Here is a 22,565-nt window from a genome sequence, read left to right as displayed (position 1 = left end):
TCGTAGTTATTCGGTAGGTATTCACCAACATATCCAAGGCTAGAACTACTACTAGACTCATCAATCGTAGTTATTCAGTAGGTACTCACCCACATATCCAAGGCTAGAACTACTACTAGACTCATCAATCGTAGTTATTCGGTAGGTACTCACCAACATATCCAAGGCTAGAACTACTACTAGACTCATCAATCGTAGTTATTCGGTAGGTACTCACCAACATATCCAAGGCTAGAACTACTACTAGACTCATCAATCGTAGTTATTCGGTAGGTACTCACCCACATATCCAAGGCTAGAACTACTACTAGACTCATCAATCGTAGTTATTCGGTAGGTACTCACCCACATATCCAAGGCTAGAACTACTACTAGACTCATCAATCGTAGTTATTCGGTAGGTACTCACCAACATATCCAAGGCTAGAACTACTACTAGACTCATCAATCGTAGTTATTCGGTAGGTACTCACCCACATATCCAAGGCTAGAACTACTACTAGACTCATCAATCGTAGTTATTCGGTAGGTACTCACCAACATATCCAAGGCTAGAACTACTACTAGACTCATCAATCATAGTTATTCGGTAGGTACTCACCAACATATCCAAGGCTAGAAACTACTACTAGACTCATCAATCGTAGTTATTCAGTAGGTACTCACCAACATATCCAAGGCTAGAACTACTACTAGACTCATCAATCGTAGTTATTTGGTAGGTAATCACCAACATATCCAAGGCTAGAACTACTACTAGACTCATCAATCGTAGTTATTCGGTAGGTATTCACCATCATATCCAAGGCTAGAACTACTACTAGACTCATCAATCGTAGTTATTCGGTAGGTACTCACCAACATATCCAAGGCTAGAACTACTACTAGACTCATCAATCATAGTTATTTGGTAGGTAATCACCAACATATCCAAGGCTAGAACTACTACTAGACTCATCAATCGTAGTTATTTGGTAGGTACTCACCAACATATCCAAGGCTAGAACTACTACTAGACTCATCAATCGTAGTTATTGGTAGGTATTATCCAAGTAGAACTACTACTAGACCATCAATCAGTTATTTGGTAGGTATTCACCAACAATCCAAGGCTAGAACTACTACTAGACTCATCAATCATAGTTATTCGGTAGGTACTCCACCAACATATCCATGGCTAGAACTACTACTAGACTCATCAATCGTAGTTATTCGGTAGGTACACACCAACATATCCAAGGCTAGAACTACTACTAGACTCATCAATCATAGTTATTCGGTAGGTACTCACCAACATATCCAAGGCTAGAACTACTACTACTAGACTCATCAATCGTAGTTATTCGGTAGGTACTCACCAACATATCCAAGGCTAGAACTACTACTAGACTCATCAATCGTAGTTATTCGGTAGGTACTCACCAACATATCCAAGGCTAGAACTACTACTAGACTCATCAATCGTAGTTATTCGGTAGGTATTCACCAACATATCCAAGGCTAGAACTACTACTAGACTCATCAATCGTAGTTATTCGGTAGGTACTCACCCACATATCCAAGGCTAGAACTACTACTAGAACTCATCAATCGTAGTTATTTCGGTAGGTACTCACCAACATATCCAAGGCTAGAACTACTACTAGACTCATCAATCGTAGTTATTCGGTAGGTACTCACCAACATATCCAAGGCTAGAACTACTACTAGACTCATCAATCGTAGTTATTCGGTAGGTATTCACCAACATATCCAAGGCTAGAACTACTACTAGACTCATCAATCGTAGTTATTCGGTAGGTACTCACCACATATTAAGGCTAGAACTACTACTAGACTCATCAATCGTAGTTATTCGGTAGGACCACCAACATATCCAAGGCTAGAACTACTACTAGACTCATCAATCGTAGTTATTTGGTAGGTACTCACCAACATATCCAAGGCTAGAACTACTACTAGACTCATCAATCGTAGTTATTCAGTAGGTACTCACCCACATATCCAAGGCTAGAACTACTACTAGACTCATCAATCGTAGTTATTCGGTAGGTACTCACCAACATATCCAAGGCTAGAACTACTACTAGACTCATCAATCGTAGTTATTCGGTAGGTACTCACCAACATATCCAAGGCTAGAACTACTACTAGACTCATCAATCGTAGTTATTCGGTAGGTATTCACAACATCTACTACAAGACTCATCAATCATAGTTATTCAGTAGGTACTCACCAACATATCCAAGGCTAGAACTACTACTAGACTCATCAATCGTAGTTATTCGGTAGGTACACACCCACATATCCAAGGCTAGAACTACTACTAGACTCATCAATCATAGTTATTCCGTAGGTACTCACACCACATATCCAAGGCTAGAACTACTACTAGACTCATCAATGATAGTTATTCGGTAGGTACTCACCAACATATCAAGGCTAGAACTACTACTAGACTCATCAATCATAGTTATTCGGTAGGTACTCACCAACATATCCAAGGCTAGAACTACTACTAGACTCATCAATCATAGTTATTCGGTAGGTACTCACCAACATATCCAAGGCTAGAACTACTACTAGACTCATCAATCGTAGTTATTCGGTAGGTACTCACCAACATATCCAAGGCTAGAACTACTACTAGACTCATCAATCGTAGTTATTCGGTAGGTATTCACCAACATATCCAAGGCTAGAACTACTACTAGACTCATCAATCGTAGTTATTTGGTAGGTACTCACCAACATATCCAAGGCTAGAACTACTACTAGACTCATCAATCGTAGTTATTCGGTAGGTACTCACCAACATATCCAAGGCTAGAACTACTACTAGACTCATCAATCGTAGTTATTCGGTAGGTACTCACCAACATATCCAAGGCTAGAACTACTACTAGACTCATCAATCGTAGTTATTCGGTAGGTACTCACCAACATATCCAAGGCTAGAACTACTACTAGACTCATCAATCGTAGTTATTCGGTAGGTACTCACCCACATATCCAAGGCTAGAACTACTACTAGACTCATCAATCGTAGTTATTCGGTAGGTACTCACCAACATATCCAAGGCTAGAACTACTACTAGACTCATCAATCGTAGTTATTCAGTAGGTACTCACCAACATATCCAAGGCTAGAACTACTACTAGACTCATCAATCGTAGTTATTCGGTAGGTACTCACCAACATATCCAAGGCTAGAACTACTACTAGACTCATCAATCATAGTTATTCGGTAGGTACTCACCAACATATCCAAGGCTAGAACTACTACTAGACTCATCAATCGTAGTTATTCGGTAGGTACTCACCAACATATCCAAGGCTAGAACTACTACTAGACTCATCAATCGTAGTTATTCGGTAGGTACTCACCAACATATCCAAGGCTAGAACTACTACTAGACTCATCAATCGTAGTTATTCGGTAGGTACTCACCCACATATCCAAGGCTAGAACTACTACTAGACTCATCAATCGTAGTTATTCGGTAGGTACTCACCAACATATCCAAGGCTAGAACTACTACTAGACTCATCAATCGTAGTTATTATTGGTAGGTACTCACCAACATATCCAAGGCTAGAACTACTACTAGACTCATCAATCGTAGTTATTTGGTAGGTACTCACCAACATATCCAAGGCTAGAACTACTACTAGACTCATCAATCGTAGTTATTCGGTAGGTACTCACCAACATATCCAAGGCTAGAACTACTACTAGACTCATCAATCGTAGTTATTCGGTAGGTACTCACCAACATATCCAAGGCTAGAACTACTACTAGACTCATCAATCGTAGTTATTCAGTAGGTACTCACCAACATATCCAAGGCTAGAACTACTACTAGACTCATCAATCGTAGTTATTCGGTAGGTACTCACCAACATATCCAAGGCTAGAACTACTACTAGACTCATCAATCATAGTTATTCGGTAGGTACTCACCCACATATCCAAGGCTAGAACTACTACTAGACTCATCAATCGTAGTTATTCGTAGGTACTCACCAACATATCCAAGGCTAGAACTACTACTAGACTCATCAATCGTAGTTATTCGGTAGGTACTCACCCACATATCCAAGGCTAGAACTACTACTAGACTCATCAATCGTAGTTATTTGGTAGGTACTCACCAACATATCCAAGGCTAGAACTACTACTAGACTCATCAATCGTAGTTATTTGGTAGGTACTCACCAACATATCCAAGGCTAGAACTACTACTAGACACATCAATCGTAATTATTCAGTAGGTACTCACCCAAATATCCAAGGCTAGAACTACTACTAGACTCATCAATCGTAGTTATTCGGTAGGTACTCACCAACATATCCAAGGCTAGAACTACTACTAGACTCATCAATCATAGTTATTTGGTAGGTACTCACCAACATATCCAAGGCTAGAACTACTACTAGACTCATCAATCGTAGTTATTCGGTAGGTACTCACCAACATATCCAAGGCTAGAACTACTACTAGACTCATCAATCGTAGTTATTTGGTAGGTACTCACCAACACATATCCAAGGCTAGAACTACTACTAGACTCATCAATCGTAGTTATTCAGTAGGTACTCACCAACATATCCAAGGCTAGAACTACTACTAGACTCATCAATCGTAGTTATTCGGTAGGTACTCACCAACATATCCAAGGCTAGAACTACTACTAGACTCATCAATCATAGTTATTCGGTAGGTACTCACCAACATATCCAAGGCTAGAACTACTACTAGACTCATCAATCGTAGTTATTCGGTAGGTATTCACCAACATATCCAAGGCTAGAACTACTACTAGACTCATCAATCGTAGTTATTCAGTAGGTACTCACCCACATATCCAAGGCTAGAACTACTACTAGACTCATCAATCGTAGTTATTCGGTAGGTACTCACCATTATATCCAAGGCTAGAACTACTACTAGACTCATCAATCATAGTTATTCGGTAGGTACTCACCCACATATCCAAGGCTAGAACTACTACTAGACTCATCAATCGTAGTTATTCGGTAGGTATTCACCAACATATCCAAGGCTAGAACTACTACTAGACTCATCAATCGTAGTTATTCGGTAGGTACTCACCAACATATCCAAGGCTAGAACTACTACTAGACTCATCAATCGTAGTTATTCAGTAGGTACTCACCCACATATCCAAGGCTAGAACTACTACTAGACTCATCAATCGTAGTTATTCGGTAGGTATTCACCAACATATCCAAGGCTAGAACTACTACTAGACTCATCAATCGTAGTTATTCGGTAGGTACTCACCAACATATCCAAGGCTAGAACTACTACTAGACTCATCAATCGTAGTTATTTGGTAGGTACTCACCAACATATCCAAGGCTAGAACTACTACTAGACTCATCAATCGTAGTTATTCGGTAGGTACTCACCAACATATCCAAGGCTAGAACTACTACTAGACTCATCAATCGTAGTTATTCGGTAGGTACTCACCAACATATCCAAGGCTAGAACTACTACTAGACTCATCAATCGTAGTTATTCGGTAGGTACTCACCCACATATCCAAGGCTAGAACTACTACTAGACTCATCAATCGTAGTTATTCGGTAGGTACTCACCAACATATCCAAGGCTAGAACTACTACTAGACTCATCAATCGTAGTTATTCGGTAGGTACTCACCAACATATCCAAGGCTAGAACTACTACTAGACTCATCAATCGTAGTTATTCGGTAGGTATTCACCAACATATCCAAGGCTAGAACTACTACTAGACTCATCAATCGTAGTTATTCGGTAGGTACTCACCAACATATCCAAGGCTAGAACTACTACTAGACTCATCAATCATAGTTATTTGGTAGGTATTCACCAACATATCCAAGGCTAGAACTACTACTAGACTCATCAATCATAGTTATTCGGTAGTTACTCACCAACATATCCAAGGCTAGAACTACTACTAGACTCATCAATCGTAGTTATTCAGGTACTCACAACATATCCAAGGCTAGAACTACTACTAGACTCATCAATCATAGTTATTCCGTAGGTACTCACCAACATATCCAAGGCTAGAACTACTACTAGACTCATCAATCGTAGTTATTCGGTAGGTACTCACCAACATATCCAAGGCTAGAACTACTACTAGACTCATCAATCGTAGTTATTCGGTAGGTACTCACCAACATATCCAAGGCTAGAACTACTACTAGACTCATCAATCGTAGTTATTCGGTAGGTACTCACCAACATATCCAAGGCTAGAACTACTACTAGACTCATCAATCGTAGTTATTCGGTAGGTACTCACCAACATATCCAAGGCTAGAACTACTACTAGACTCATCAATCGTAGTTATTCGGTAGGTACTCACCAACATATCCAAGGCTAGAACTACTACTAGAATCATCAATCGTAGTTATTCGGTAGGTACTCACCAACATATCCAAGGCTAGAACTACTACTAGACTCATCAATCGTAGTTATTCGGTAGGTACTCACCAACATATCCAAGGCTAGAACTACTACTAGACTCATCAATCGTAGTTATTCGGTAGGTACTCACCAACATATCCAAGGCTAGAACTACTACTAGACTCATCAATCGTAGTTATTCGGTAGGTACTCACCAACATAGATACCAATATGGACCTAGAAGATCATGAACAGAACTTTAAACAGTATTAATTTATTAAATGTTCCTTTCAACTGTAATCATTAAATAAAATTATGATGCAATACTTTTTCATTGTTTAACTTTGTAGAAATATTTGTTTATATTAGTCCTCTAGATCCAGTGATTATAATTCTTGCATCCATATGCCTGCCCATTTGTTTGTCAGGGCTTGTGAGATAGCTTTTCAAGTACTTTTAAAATATAAGGATTTTTTTTACATATAGCAATATAGATACCATTGTCTTAGGATTTCTAAATTCTACTTTACAAGAGAGTAGACTCAACATATAAATCAAACCATAAAACTAGCAAGTTATCTGAAATGTTACAAATCTTTTTGTCTGAACCAAATTTCACATTTATTGTGTATGTGTAACTTGTACATCGACCATTTATGTATCAATACTGTAGTAACAGTGATTACAAACACATAGACTAAAATGTAGTATGTAGTACTATGTACATCTGTCTTTGATTTGAGTTCTAAACAAAAAAGTGGTACCTATTGGGAAGTTGTGACTTGGGCGGGGGGGGGGGGGGGGGGGGTGAAATACAGAAGAAATAGCTACGCATGGAAAAAAGAAAGATATACAGTACCATATGGATTCAAAGTTGCTCCAAAATCAATGAGACTAAATAACCAAAAAAAAAGAGCCATGTAAACCCCAAATATGCAATGACCAGATCGATGATAAAGCACCCTTCCACCACTTCCAGTTATCTGTAGCTATTTCTTCTATATTTCAACCCCCCACTCAAGTTACAACTTTCCAACCTCATGATTCTTCTGTCTTTTAGCCCCCCCCCCCCCCCCCCCCCCCCCCCCCACACCATACCTGATTGATTGTCATGTTATTTCAGGTTCCTATTCAGGTATTATTCCGAAAAACCAAAAAGGGTATACACACTGTGTACTCTCAAAGGAGGGGAACCACTTCATTCAAAAATGGAATTTACAATTTCATCTTAATTTTGAAATTTTCAATTTAATTATTAATTACTGGACTATTAAAACAGTATAGAACCCCTCGGCTACAGACAAAGTACTGTGGTACACATTTCTCTTAATTAATTACTTTTCTTCCAACTCAATCATCTTTTTCTCCAGAGCACAAAAAAGAACAGGAAACAACAGAAAAGGAAAGTAACATACATGTAGGCCTATATGTTTTCTGGAAATATATATGATGTGCTAATTCTCACAGCATAGGCCTACATGAATGTGAAGAATTAAATATTATCAATGTTTGAGAGAATTTCCTAGTTGTAATTCTATAGCAGCTACATAGATAAATTAATTAAATCTCTGCAAAAAACTACACGAATAATTGAACACATATATTGTACTTGTAAAATATCTATGTATGAGCTAATTTATTTTCACATCTTTGACAGCTACATGTATGGACGTTGTATGGAACGTTTTCGTGTGGTTTTAAATGGGAAATTATGTTACGATTATTTGTATTTAACCTTCATGATTCGGTTGATGTAAAATACGACGAATGCGATGCTGCAATAATTGCCCCTTGCCGGGGCCCCATCTCTGCATCGGCCGAATATTTGTGTCGATTTCCATGTATAAAGATGCTTTTATCGAAAAATGATTACAAAGCATTGTCATTAATGTAAGAATACTTCATTTGCATCAAATGTATCATCTCAAAACAACAATTTACATACCGCATTAGTGGTTTATCACACGAAACGAAACCGACACGACTGAGAAACACATGTCCATATTGACATTTCCACGCAGCCTCGTTTTCAAAGAGTGTGGCGAATTTATATTTAGAACTGTGCTAAATTTACACGGGGCTTCCCCAAAATTTCAATGGTCAAAACTGGACACCGTAAACAGAACTTGACCATCATTATGGTATACAATGACTTTTGGAAGGCCAAAGAACGCATTTAGACTGGTTTCCTTTGCCCGACTATTCACTGTAAGACATAGATCATCAGTGATGGGTTTTTTTTTCTTCAGAAAATGGTGTAAAATTCAAACTAGCAGAGAAACTTTAAGGCACAAGATAAGGAAATTTCAGTGAAATCCTTTGAATGATTAGACAGATCTAGTACAGTTGGTAGTAGACTAAAGGTTACACCCTTGTGCACACGGAGTACACTACGTTTAGACTACAGGTAGACACAGAGTGCACTACGTTTAGACTACAGGTAGACACGGAGTGCACAAGATTTAGACTACAGGTAGACATGGAGTGCACAAGATTTAGACTACAGGTAGACACGGACTGCACTACGTGTGAACACGGTGTCCACTACAGGTGGACATGGTGTTCAGGTACATTCAGATCTAGACAGACAAGGTGATGTGTTACAGTTAGGGATCGGGAAAGAATACGTTCTTCAATTTGAAATAATACATAATTATAATTTTTTAGTGTTTATTTTTTTTAATTACAACATCTACAATTTAATGTACAGTATATATAACTATATGATACGATATTTTTTAGTATACATGAAAAAAACCTTTTCACTACTTAAAGATTAATTTATATTCATAAGTATTTGTCTATTTAATTTTATATCAGAAGTTTCCATTTCATATCTTAAATTGTCTATATTACGTTTTCAAAAGTCAATGTTTTATGGGTAAATTGAATTAAATATATATATATATATATCATTTACATGAAATAGTTAATACAAGCATTTTCACAAGTCAAAAACAACTTTGAATTGCAGCAAAAACCAGTCCTATTGTGCTTTTGAGACACTTTTTCTTTTTTAATAAGCTATCAGTAATACAATCATATACCGGGTAATACATAGCTTTTAAATAAAAAGATTTGGTGCCGATCAATCAGTTGTCTAGCGATACCCTTGTAGATCGTCTTTCATTAAAAATATATACACTTTTATTATATTTTTCTTTGCTATTTTAAGTTCTAAACATATTGTACGAAAAAATAGCATAATTACATATTCTTTATTAAAAACTGAACGTCTTTAAAAGATCATGCAGAATAAATCCACTTCAAACTTTATGACGTAGCTACATGTATAGTGTACCTACAAGTACCCAATTCAGCTTGTTTTAATTCTAATTACCGGTAAACACAATATGTTTATGATCCCAACCCCGCAAGTTATCTTGACCGTATATTGCGTCATTGTCCAATAATTATAACTTGTCAAACATACAGGTAAGCCACAATATCCAGCTACACAGGTACCTCAAGGTGACCATCGATAGATGGCCAGAGGGCAGAAATCGTTGCCTTCTGTGTTTAATGGGGGGCAGTATCTTTATATAATATGTGGTTTTAGAATTGTTTCAATGGAAGTTTGTTAAGACAAACAAATATACTTAACCGTTTAAAAATCATATAGGTTTATGAGTTTGAAACACATAAGTACCATTCTTATTAGATACATGTACATGCTTGTTGTAGAGCCCGGGAGGGGGGGGGGGGTATTTAGATTGGGATGAGGTAAAAACTAGCTGGCAAAACATAAAGTATTTGATTCTGAATACATCTCAATTATTGTCATGACAGGCAGCCGTGAAGTGGAGCTGACGGGAGCTGTCCAATGCGTAAATCAAGCATGTCTGTTACAACCTTGAATTTACCAATTACACATTTATATATTATAATCAAATTTAATTCAGATTAGGTACTTTTTTATGTACATAGTCATGATAATCAGGTTTCTGATATATGTAAAAAGCCAGTGTAAAAATAATAAATTAATGAAAAGATATTGGATGAAATATGATATTCCAATAATCTTGAAATAAATGTTTTAGTTAATTATACACTTGGTATTTTGATTATTTTTAATTTTAATATATAAAGCTTAATTATCAAATAAATTAAAATGCACTAACAGTTAAAACACATCTCCCTATTGACTAACATTGTTGTAGAACTGTACGTATTTGTGTGATGAGTACAATGTATGTATGTAGAGAGGCTGCCACCTAAGTACAGCATGCTATAAATGGACCTCCTGGGGTTGGGATAAGGTACTACAGGTATACAGGTTGTTAGTCTGTGATACACTTGACTGAACATATTGAAGGGTGCCCAAAGAAGGCCCCAGGCCCCTGGCTCCACTCTGACCAATGTTAGGTAATTTAGATTACCATACCCGTGTGGTTGATGGAACAGTATGAAGTCCAAGTGACCATGGCAACTGCAGTCCTAGCCTAGTAGGGTTCAACCTTTCGAGCAGGCATATTTTAAGTATACGATATACTACATGTATGGATCACACATTGTTATCACGTAACTCACGCGGTTTGTAAAAGAAGGTCAGAATAGGATATTGTCAAATTATTAAGAGTTTCTAGAATTAAAATAATTGTGACAAATTCAGAATCTAATCAAGAACTATGAATCTACAGTTTAAATGGGTAGAAGTTGGATTTATTTTGATTCTGTCTTATTATTTTTATTATCAGGCATGTGATCTACATTTTAGCGATCGGTCCTTCGAACAGTGTTGATGCTCACGAGCAGCCACATGCACGATACTAAATTTTTGCTTTCTTAAGCCAGTGCTTACAGGTTCCTCAATCGGTTGACACAATAAAATGTAATTTCGAATGCCGATTTCTAACGTCTATGGACGATTTCTCATATTTCCAATGCTTTGCAACGCGCCAGGTTCAATGTAGCAAATGTATACGTATTATACATTTGACAGGATTAAAACTATTTCGCGCACCTTGCCGTTTAGAAAACTATATTCCATACATACATAGTTAAACATTTTATGAAGAATTTAATTTGTTAATGTTTATATGTCCTTGCTTTTATTATGCCCATCAATAGATCCTTTTTAATCAAAATATTTTGCCGATCAAAATATCTCTTGGGCGACGATTTGCTAACACTGAAAATCTTACTCCACGCAAGGTTCATCACTTTATGCGTTCGAAAAAGAATTTTATCTTTAAACTACATATCACCAGCTAAGAAAAATAGTTTTTACTGGGAAAATGCGGACTTGAACTATCCATTGATGAGACATAACCAGTACGTGGTTTACCGTACGCAGTCAATTTGCAACGAAGTTAATTTGCTTTTATAAATTCTAATAAACGTCCTTATTTATAAATTAAATTGTATGATAATATATATTGATACATTTTACTTTATATGTATCTATTCAAATAAACATTACAGTACGAATGATTTCCAGTAATTAATGGCAATTTTATGTTGCAATAAGTATTATGCTTCTGATCGCAATAAATATTTCTATATGTCCATATAGACTTTAGAATAAATACATATTTTCTCATATCTCTGTGGCACATCATCTAGTCTGTCTGTGGTCTGGATGTAGTGGACATTTTACCTGGACACGATGTCCACCTGTAGTGGACACCGTGTTCACACGTAGTGCACTCCGTGTCTACCTGTAGTCTAAATCTTGTGCACTCCGTGTCTACCTGTAGTCTAAACCTCGTGCACTCCGTGTCTACCTGTAGTCTAAACCTCGTGCACTCCGTGTCCACTCGTAGTCACACCGTGTGCACAATGTGTAACCTTTAGTCTACTACCAACTGTACGTGGTCCTTCAATATTTGACTCGGCTAGATAGACCGTCTCTATAATATTTAAATGATGTTACCAACATTAGTCCCGGTCGCTGAAAATTTGACCACCGCTATAAAATTAGGCTGAGGTCATCAAAATTCGACCCAGGCGCTTAAATTAGATCATTGCTGTAATATTAGACTGTCTGAAGCCATCACAATTTGACCCAGTCGCTGAAAGTTAGACTCGTCACTGAAAATTAGACCAACACTATAAAATTAGACTTGGGTCATCAAAATTAGACCCGCCACTGAAAATTAGACCACCGCTGCAATATTAGACTGTGGTCATCAAAATTAGACCGGTCACTGAAAATTAGACTCATCTCTGAAAATTAGACCCATCACTGAAAATTAGACCAGGTCACTGAAAATTAGACCCATCACTGAAAATTAGACCCATCACTGAAAATTAGACCGCTACTGTAATATTAGACCGGGGTCATGGAAATTAGTACCATGGTGGTTATTTTAGACCAGTTTGCTCAGAATTAGACTTTTTCTGATTATTAGGTAATTTTCTCTAAATATTTGGCCTGTTTTGAAAATTAGGGCAATTTTTGTCAAAATTAGGCCTTTATGGTACATCTGGTCCCATAGTAAGTGCAGGGAATTCCTAGTGATGTAACATATATAGTGACTTAATTCAGTCATTTATACTAAGCTGAAGAGAAACATCGTCTCATTTATATTAACTTTATTGAAAATATAGAATAGACACGGATTTAAAGAAGGAAAGGACTTTTTTAAATGCAAGAAGTAAGAAACTTGATATCTAGCAAGGCATGACATGAACAATGGAGACATAATGACTGAAGTATTGGAATATTTCCTTCAGAGACAAAACGAAAATCAAAACCAGGAAAGACTTCTAAATTCAACACCTACCAACAAGTGGAGAAACAAAAAAAAAAGAACCAAAAGATTATTCTGACTGCACACGTGTCTTTAGAGAAATTGTGTGACGGTACACAAAATAATTCTAGGATATGCCAAGAAATGTCCATGTTGAGAAAAGTAACAAGCACGGGAAAATATAGAAGTCACACAACACTTGTACATGTACATACTTCATAGTTTTAGTGGGTTTTTTGTGCGGAGACCGATGTTATAACTTGGTGTGGGCAATTGAATTTTTTTTTCATATTTTTTCAAGTCCAGTTTAGATAGAAACTGAAATATTCATACAATAAAGCAATTGATGCCCCGTGATGGACCGACATGACGAGTTGCCCACCCTCGAGTCGTCATGTCCCCCGAGGGCGAAGTAATTTCACCCGAGGACTACACCCTCGGGTGACATAACAACTCTCTGATGGTCAGTTCGTCATGTCACTTCATCACTGGGTCATCAATATATAACGCTGACAATATATAACGAATGTAATACAAAAGACTAACAATATATAATGAACGTATTACAAAATACTGACAATATATAATGAATGTATTACAAAATGATGACAATATATAATAAATGTATTACAAAATACTGACAATTTATAATGAACGTATTACAAAATACTGACAATATATAATAAATGTATTACAAAATACTGACAATTTATAATGAACGTATTACAAAATACTGACAATATATAATAAATGTATTACAAAATACTGACAATATATAATGAATGTATTACAAAATACTGACAATATATAATGAATGTATAACAAAATACTGACATTATATAATGAATGTATTACGAAAGACTGACAATATATATTGAATGTATTACAAAAGAGTGACAATATATAATGAATGTATTACAAAAGACTGACAATATATAATTAATGTATTACAATATACTGACAATTTATAATGAACGTATTACAAAATACTGACAATATATATTGAATGTATTACAAAAGACTGACAAAATATAATGAATGTATTACAAAAGACTGACAATATATAACTAGATATTGTCATAGACAATTTGGCGGGCTTTTCACTATATTTAGTTTACAATACCGTCATTGCCAGGTAAGTTAAGAACTAGATAATGCATGGGTTTTGAAGTTGTAACCAATAAATGACCTTTACTTTCAGCCCTGAATAAAAGTGTTTTAGTGAAAATCTGCATGAAGTTTGATCAGCCGAAGAGAACTCTCATCTTAATCCAATTCATATTTCCAAATTCGTTGGAGCAAATGATAACGAGATCGAATGCGCCTTAACGTCATCTGACTTGCGGTGTTATTAAGTATATACACCCCGGTATGTATATCTAAACTCTGGACCCTGTAGATTATCTTCAAATAACATAATTGCATGAAATCTGTAAAACCAACGATAAGTTAGTTATGACCATTTAAACAATTTATTTATGATATGTGTATTGGACCCCTGTGAATATGGGCCAAGGTCATTCCTAGTATCTGACTTTATAGCCCATCCCCTGGACATCTTATATATGAAATATGAAGATCCTAGACCTTACAGAACTTCAGGAGAAAAGTTTTCAAGTTTATTGTTAAAAACAGGAACCGGAGGGGGGGGGGGGGGGGGGGGGGGGGGGGGGGGGGGGGGGGGGGGGGGGGGGGGGGGGGGGGGGGCTAAACATTTGACCCTTACCGAAAACCGAAAGTTGCCATTTTTTGTAATAACATGTAGAGAAAAAAAGTTTACGCTTAAGATTATCTGCAAAAAAATATTATTAGATGAAATCTGTGAAAAGAACTGCTAGTGAGTTATAAGCATTTTTAAATTTTAAGATATGACGTTATAGCGGCCATTTTGTTTTTTTGATGAAGATGAAAATCGTATCAAACGTTAGAGAACATTAGAGGGATCTTTTCTATAGCAATTGCAGACTATATTTGTCATTTAGTTCGGCAATATATAATGTTAAACATTTTGGCGGGAATTTAGCAAAGATCAAAGGATTGCTCAAAATGGCATACAGCATTAACCGGAAGTGCTACCGAAAAATAAAAGGCACCAAATTCATCAGAATGACATTCTGCATCGATATGTAAAAAGAAATTCCGCAAAATAAAAAAAATACAAATTCGTGAACTTTGACCCCATAGCGAACTTTTTTGTTTGACCTTTGACCTAATTGCTGCTGTTGAATAAAAGTTAGTCTTTTATTCGATCTACATAAAACATCAAAAATATTTGCTGTATCTTAAACGGTTTTTGAGTTATGGCTGTTTTAAACTTTTTAGGTATGACCTCATGGCGGCCATCTTGGATTTTTTACCTTCTTAAAAATCTTGCGGTCACCTCTTCAACTCATGCCATACAATATAACAATAAGGCCATTGGCATGTATACCTCTTACCATTTTGAAGATCCTTTGGACACAAATAGAATAATAATAATAATAATTACTTACATAATGTATACTAATACTAATAAAGATACTGTTAGAGGTATCTTCATAATTCCAACTGTTCCGAAATCAGAATGATTTTTTAGTGTTCCAGCAAAATTAATGTATTTTATTTTTCTTACTTTTTGAGAAATCAACTTTTTATGTCCCTGTTCCCCGATGCAAAAATTCACTTGGAAGGTCTTTATCACTACGGTGTTGATTCCGGTTGAAAACAAGCGTTCTTACGCCCTTCGAATTTGCGAATTCAAACTCAAAAAAAGTAGCGGAACAATATCAATAAACCAGATATTTTCAGCACTAATATCGAGATTAACCAGGCATAGAACTCGATACCAGGTAATAAGAATTTCCTGTAACAGTTGCGATATGAAAATATTGCGATGTGAGTAAATAAATGATTAATTTCTTTATTCTGATTACCATTTCTAAATTTGACGATTTGATCCCGAACATTCCAATGACGTCACTTTTTTGTCCTCTATGAGCCCGGGTGATTCGACCTTGCAAGCTGACGTTTTGAAGGATTAAATAAGCATTCATTTGTGGTATTATGGTGGCAATTTGCACTCATATACAGCTTAACATAGTTTAAAATAATAGTGTTACTTTATCTTGAAACATTTCATTATTTAAACGTCACTTTGACAAAAAGAAAAAGAAACAGTAGGCCTACGTAGGCTACAATGTAAATATTACAGCTTTTGTGGATACAGCTAGTGCTTCGTTTAGTAGATAAAATTCATGAAATATTGCACAAAAACATCATTAACATGTTTCTGAAACATATAATTAATGATTGAATTGAATATGTTTGACATTGTGTGTAAAAAATCTATTTTGGTCTTTCGCCGTCGAAAACCGATGAAACCGCGGTACCACTGGGTTGCGAGCCTCTTGTTTCACTTTTCTTCAAGCTGAAACAACAGCTACATGCACATTACATTAACAAATTTTTATTTTTCCTATTAGGAAATACTAAATCATACATCATCAAAAAAATAACAATATTATCTTCTTCTTATAAAAAAAATCACTGTATGTAAAAAAACAGAAATCTGGCTTAATGTTACCGTGCAGATCTTCCGATCTTTCGATTCTCACCACCGGCGGCATTTTTAATTTTTTTTTTAATATGTCATGCAAACATGCCTATTCAAACTATTCACAATATCTGGCGAGGGCTACATGTACATGTAGCTGTATTACTACAAAATAAATAGTTATATATCTGAGGATTTACATTGGATATATACACGGTCAGTATCTTACAGTAGCTAGGCCAAGGACGTATCCTTGAATAAGTATGTTAGTTTTATTTTGGTGTCGACACGGAAAGACGAGATGACTCCTGTCTCCTGGACATTAAAACAAATCATTTATTTCATCTTGGCAAATGATAATTTGAAAATTCCATATACCGCCTGCAAAGAGACGTCCTAGGCCTATCGCTTACCACAATGCACTCGATCGTGGTCTTATACATATGTATTATGTAACTTTTCATCAATCATTTGATCCAGATATATCTGTCTTCGACAGTTATAATTAGAATTTTGAATATGTGGAAGGAACGTGTGTACAAGATAACAAGAGGCCCATGGGCCTTAGCGGTCACCTGAGTTCAGACACAGAATGAAACAAAGACATGCATATAAACACTATAAATATATATTGGCCCATCAGGCCCTTGAAGTCAGTCGGTGATTTTATAAATTTTTAATCTATGAAGATTATTTGGTTCCATCAAATCTGTGAATTCAGGAGAAAGATTTTTGAAATGTTATCCATTTTGACCCCTTTTGGCCCCACCCCTCTCGCCCCTGGGGGTCGGCCAGGACCAATATGGATATGATGTTAAATGCTATCTCAAGCTAATAATTCTAACCTAGATTGACTAATTTCCTATGAAAACTAAGCAAATCATGTTCCTAAATGTGTTTTCCTATATAAACTATAGTAAATTTGACCCCCTCCTTAGGGGAAAATCTGAGATCCCAGGGCCATGAAATTCACAAATTTTTGTAAAGGGCCTTAAGACCTTCCAATCTATCAAGAGTATCTGGTTCCATCAAATCTGTGAATTCAAAAAGAAGATTTTTGAAATTACCATTTTGACCCCTTTTGGCTCCGCCCCTCTGGCCCCTGGGGGTCAGCCATGACCAGTATGGATATGATGTTAAAATGCTATTTCAGGCTAATAATTCTAACCCAGTTTGACTAATTTCCTATGAAAATTAGGCAAATAATGTTCATAAATGTGTTTTTCCTATATAAACTTAAGTAAACTTGACCCCCTCCCCAGGGGGAAACATGAGACCCCAGGGTCATATTATTCACAATTTTTGTAAAGGACTTTAAGACCTTTCCATCTATGCAGAGTATTTGATTCTACCAGTTCCAGAATTTCAGAAGAAGATTTTTGAAGTTTTAGCCTATTTGACCGGTTTTGGGACCGCCCCTAAGGCCCCTGGGGATCAGTCATGGAAAATTTGGTAATAAGATTCAATGGCCATCACATAGGGATAATTCTGACTACAATTGACTAATTTCCTATTATAATGACTAAATAATGCTCAAAAATGTGTTTTCCATATATAAACTTATATATAGTAAACTTAACCCCCTCCCTAGGGGGAAACCTGAGACTCAAGGGTCATATAATTCACAATTTTCATAAAACACCTTAAGACCTGTCCATCTATGAAGAGTATTTGATTCTACCATTTCCAGTATTTAAGAAGAAGATTTTTAAAGTTTTAGCCTATTTGCCCATTTTGGCCCCGCCCCTCTGCCCCGAGGGGGTTGACCAGGACCAATATAGATATGATATTAAAATGTTATCTCATGCTTATAATTCTAAACAAGTTTGACTCATTTCGTATTAAAATTGAGCAAAAAATGCTCATAAATGTGTTTTCACTATATAAACTATAGTAAACTTGACCCCCTCCCCAGGGGGAAACGTGAGACCCCAGGGTCATATAATTCACAATTTTTGTAAAGGACCTCAAGACCTTTCCATCTATGAAGAGTATGTGATTCTACCATTTCCAGAATTTCAGAAGAAGATTTTTGAAGATATAGCCTATTTGACCCCTTTTGACCCCGCCCCTAAGGCCCCTGGGGGTCAGTCATGGAAAATTGGTTAATAGGATTCAATGGCAATCTCATACTGATAATTCTGACAATATTTGACTCATTTCCTATTACAAATGATCAAATAATACTCAAAAATGTGTTTTCCCTATATAAACTATAGTAAACTTAACCCCCTCCCCACGGGGAAACCTGAGACCCCAGGGTCATATAATTCACAAATTTGTAAAGGACCTTATGACCTTTCTATCTATGAAGAGTATTTAATTCCATCACATCTGTGAGTGGAGAAGAAGATTTTTGAAATTTTAGTCAATTTTACCCCTTTTGGCCCCTCCCATAGCTCCCTGGGGGGTGGGGACCATATAATTCACAATTTTGATTGGCCTTATGCCTTAGAAGGTTTGTGCAAAATTTCATTGAAATTGCTTCGGCAGTTTTGGAGAAGAAGTCGAAAATGTAAATTGTTTACGGACATACGACGCACGACGGACGACGGACGACGCACGACGACGGACAAAAGGCGATTAGAATAGGTCACTTGAGACTTCGTCTCAGGTGACCTAAAAACCCATCTCAACTGCTATTCCGGGACCGTGAAATGTAATAATATTGGTCACCTCAGCCCAACCACAGGGGCACGCAAATTATTCATCATGTAAAATAATTCCTATGTACGTCATGTCCACATGACTGAAAATTGCGAAAAATGAATAATATATTATGTAAGTATCGGTTAGCTTGTAATAATAATGATAACTAGATTTGATCGCGATCAAAACACGGGATTTCCACCTATGTAATGATATAAGTAATGTTAGCGAACAGACGATTGCTTTAATACTCTTTTCCTTCGCTTCAAGTCGAATTCTTGAACGAACGGTCGATCTCATTCAATATTCATCAGAAAGCGTTTCTTACGAAAGTAGTCTGGTCCAACCAAAAAACAAATTTAGGGGAATACCCTTTTCAAGATTTCATATAGAGGTGAATATATCGGAGCCTGCTGATTGGATATATTCAGGGTATATCAGTTAATGGTTAATGTGTGGGTCGGGCAATACATGAAGATGTAAAATTTGTAAAGAATTTTGATGTGAATTTGTTTGGTTCTGTGGTTTCAAAACTGCCGGGTATTTTCCCCAACATAGCACCGTATTGCTTAAACATCCGGTGTCACAGGTGACAGCTCTGCCACACACAAAATGTTTTGAACCTGTCAGTTATTGGGTTTGTGCATTACCTTTTTTGTTTGTTTGCTTGTTTGATTAAATGTACGTCCTATTAATAGCTAGGTTCACGTAAAGACGGCCTCCCATACATGCGGTGTAGCTACACATGTACATGTACGTGTATTAACGCAAACATGGCGATTGTATACATTGTTCATGTAGAACTAAAGGGACTAAATCGCTAAAAAATCATGTAATAAAAGATAAAAAGAGTTATAGGACTAAAATTAATTGTAAAAGTTGTGTACTTTGTGTTAATAACAATATTTAAAAGTTTATATAACAATTTTGTTCAAAATGGAGAAAAACTGAAAATAAATAGGACCGACCTAGTCACTATTTCATATTATTATCTTTCGGCGAGTGTAAACAACCCCTATGTGCATGCGCGACGCATGAACATTCCAAACATCCGATCGAAGGAAATTTCATCTGTCTAATGGACATATCTACTATCGACTGAAAACACAAATTTATCGACTACAGGTTCCTGATTACTGTGTTAATCTAATAAACGTTGAAACGTATGCAAAGTTTTGTGAAGAGTTTCTAAGTGTAAATAATCCTATACTGTACAGGTTTTTGTAGCCATAAAGAAGGGTTTTCATTATATTATATGGTTTTATACTTGCTTCTACCATTATTTTATTTTCATTTGTCATGATATTATGTACTATTCCGCTAAACCTGCCAATATTATTAGGCTTTTAAAAATAGCCTAATATATAGACTTTATAATAAGGAAAAATGACGAAAAACTAATATTATAGGCATGTTTAGCGGACTAAGTAAGTACGTGTATTTCTTTTATCATTATATCAATATTTGACATTCCATATACATTGTATATCCTTAGTTATAATGTCTATCCGTCTAATGGGCATTCCCTATATATCTCTAGTTATAGTCTTTGTCCGTCTAATGGACTTTCCTTATATAGCCCTAGCTATAATATATATCCGTCTAATGGAAATTCCCTATATATCCTTAGTTATAGTGTCTATCCGTCTAATGGGCATTCCCTATATATACCTAGTTATAGTCTCTATCCGTCTAATGGACATTCCCCTATATGTCACTAGTTATATAACTTTTTTACACCCGATTTACTTAAAAAAAATCAGCCTAACTATATATATAAATTTTATGTGTACTTTTATGTATTCAAAGCAAAAATATACCTTACATATACATTGTAGACCTATGTACATATATGTTTGCTTAATAATGTACATGTACACCTGTATTCATGTATAATATATATACATAATTAACGGGTGAAAATACCTCTCACTTCTTGTCATATTTCCATCAAATACTCTAAAGCTTCATAGAACTATGCTGTTTTATTTGGCAATGTAGATACAGGGGCGTAGGAAGCGGGTGTGGGAGGTGGGGGCGGGGTTGGAGGGGGTCAGGGGGGGGGGGGGGGCAAGGACGAGGACATACATTTCTTGTTTTCGCCGACTGAAATGTTCTAAAATTGCACATTTGAAAGAAAAAAGGGTCCTCCTGCACATTTTCGTGAACTAGACTTAAAATGTCAATCAGGGGGTTCTACTACGTACTATTTAAAAAAATGTCTCTTAAAAGATTCATCTGTTTATATGACTTAGCAAAACAATTAATTCATTATTATTTTGTGTTAAACAACAATGTACCGATGGTGTGAAGCCAGTATGTTCAGATCGAGTTGCATAGATATGACGGCATTCACAATTACCAATTCTTAATGCAGGTAAATTTAAATAAAAAAAGTATTATGTTAAGAACGCTTTAAAATCATTAAAATATATCGTAAAACTCATCACAGCCATTCTAAATCTAATATTTTACCCGGGGGAGACCCTCGGACCTCCTCAAACACCCAAATCTCGCGCCATCAGGCGCTCCCACATTCATCAAAATGCATCGTAAAATTCTAAATCGTAATATTTTTTTCTCGTAGGAGATTGTCGCCCCCCCAACACCAAAATATCGCACCTTTGGCGCTAGCATGGCAATTTGCGTATTCATTAGTTTCCGTTTATCGACGCCACTGTCTATAAATGTGTACAAGGATTCTACTCAACGATATATGAAAAAAGTTTATAAAGTATATATGGTTGTGTGTTGAATTAAAGAATCAATCTCCTCCTGCGGGTGCGGGGCGAGGAGGGGGGTCCAAATATTGAGGACCTTTGCACCCCTCCCCCCCCCCCCCATTACGTTTCTTTCTACGCCACTGAGATACGCTGTAAATGTATCGGCTATTACGCTTAATCAGGCCAATGTAACCGATAAAATATAAGTTGCCTCTTAGTGGTGTTATTACATCTATATCCATTAGCCGGATGAGATTTTCAGCGACCTCGATTCCGAACTCAATGATGCACTCGGTTCTTTCCGTTGTAAACATTCAATGCCGACAGATACAATTTCTTGTTGTGTTTGGCGATATTTTAACGTTGATAAACATTGCCAATAGTTCAAATTAAATGTTGTAATTTTGAAAACTTTCTAATTTCAGGTATAAGAACGTTTGAAGGAAGTCAAAAACCCTAAGAAATCTATGTAAATCTAATGATTTAGTAACTTTAAAACATCTCGAAATTAAAGTAGAATACTGGGGTA

The 22,565-nt window shown here is 36.3% G+C and overlaps 1 protein-coding gene across 1 annotated transcript in view; it reads right to left on the bottom strand.

Moving 5' to 3' along the window:
- The window catches only part of LOC138307153 (uncharacterized), a 115,488-nt gene that overhangs the window by 91,455 nt on the left and 1,468 nt on the right, over positions 1 to 22,565 (bottom strand). Inside the window, exon 2 of the mRNA XM_069247782.1 lies at positions 15,571 to 15,583. Coding sequence (XP_069103883.1) covers positions 15,571 to 15,583 — 13 coding nt within the window. The remainder of the gene's footprint in view (positions 1 to 15,570; positions 15,584 to 22,565) is intronic.

Source organism: Argopecten irradians, chromosome 14 (genome assembly GCF_041381155.1).
Source record: "Argopecten irradians isolate NY chromosome 14, Ai_NY, whole genome shotgun sequence".
Classification (NCBI taxonomy): Eukaryota; Metazoa; Mollusca; class Bivalvia; order Pectinida; family Pectinidae; genus Argopecten; species Argopecten irradians.
This window is presented reverse-complemented; position numbering and strand designations above follow the sequence as displayed.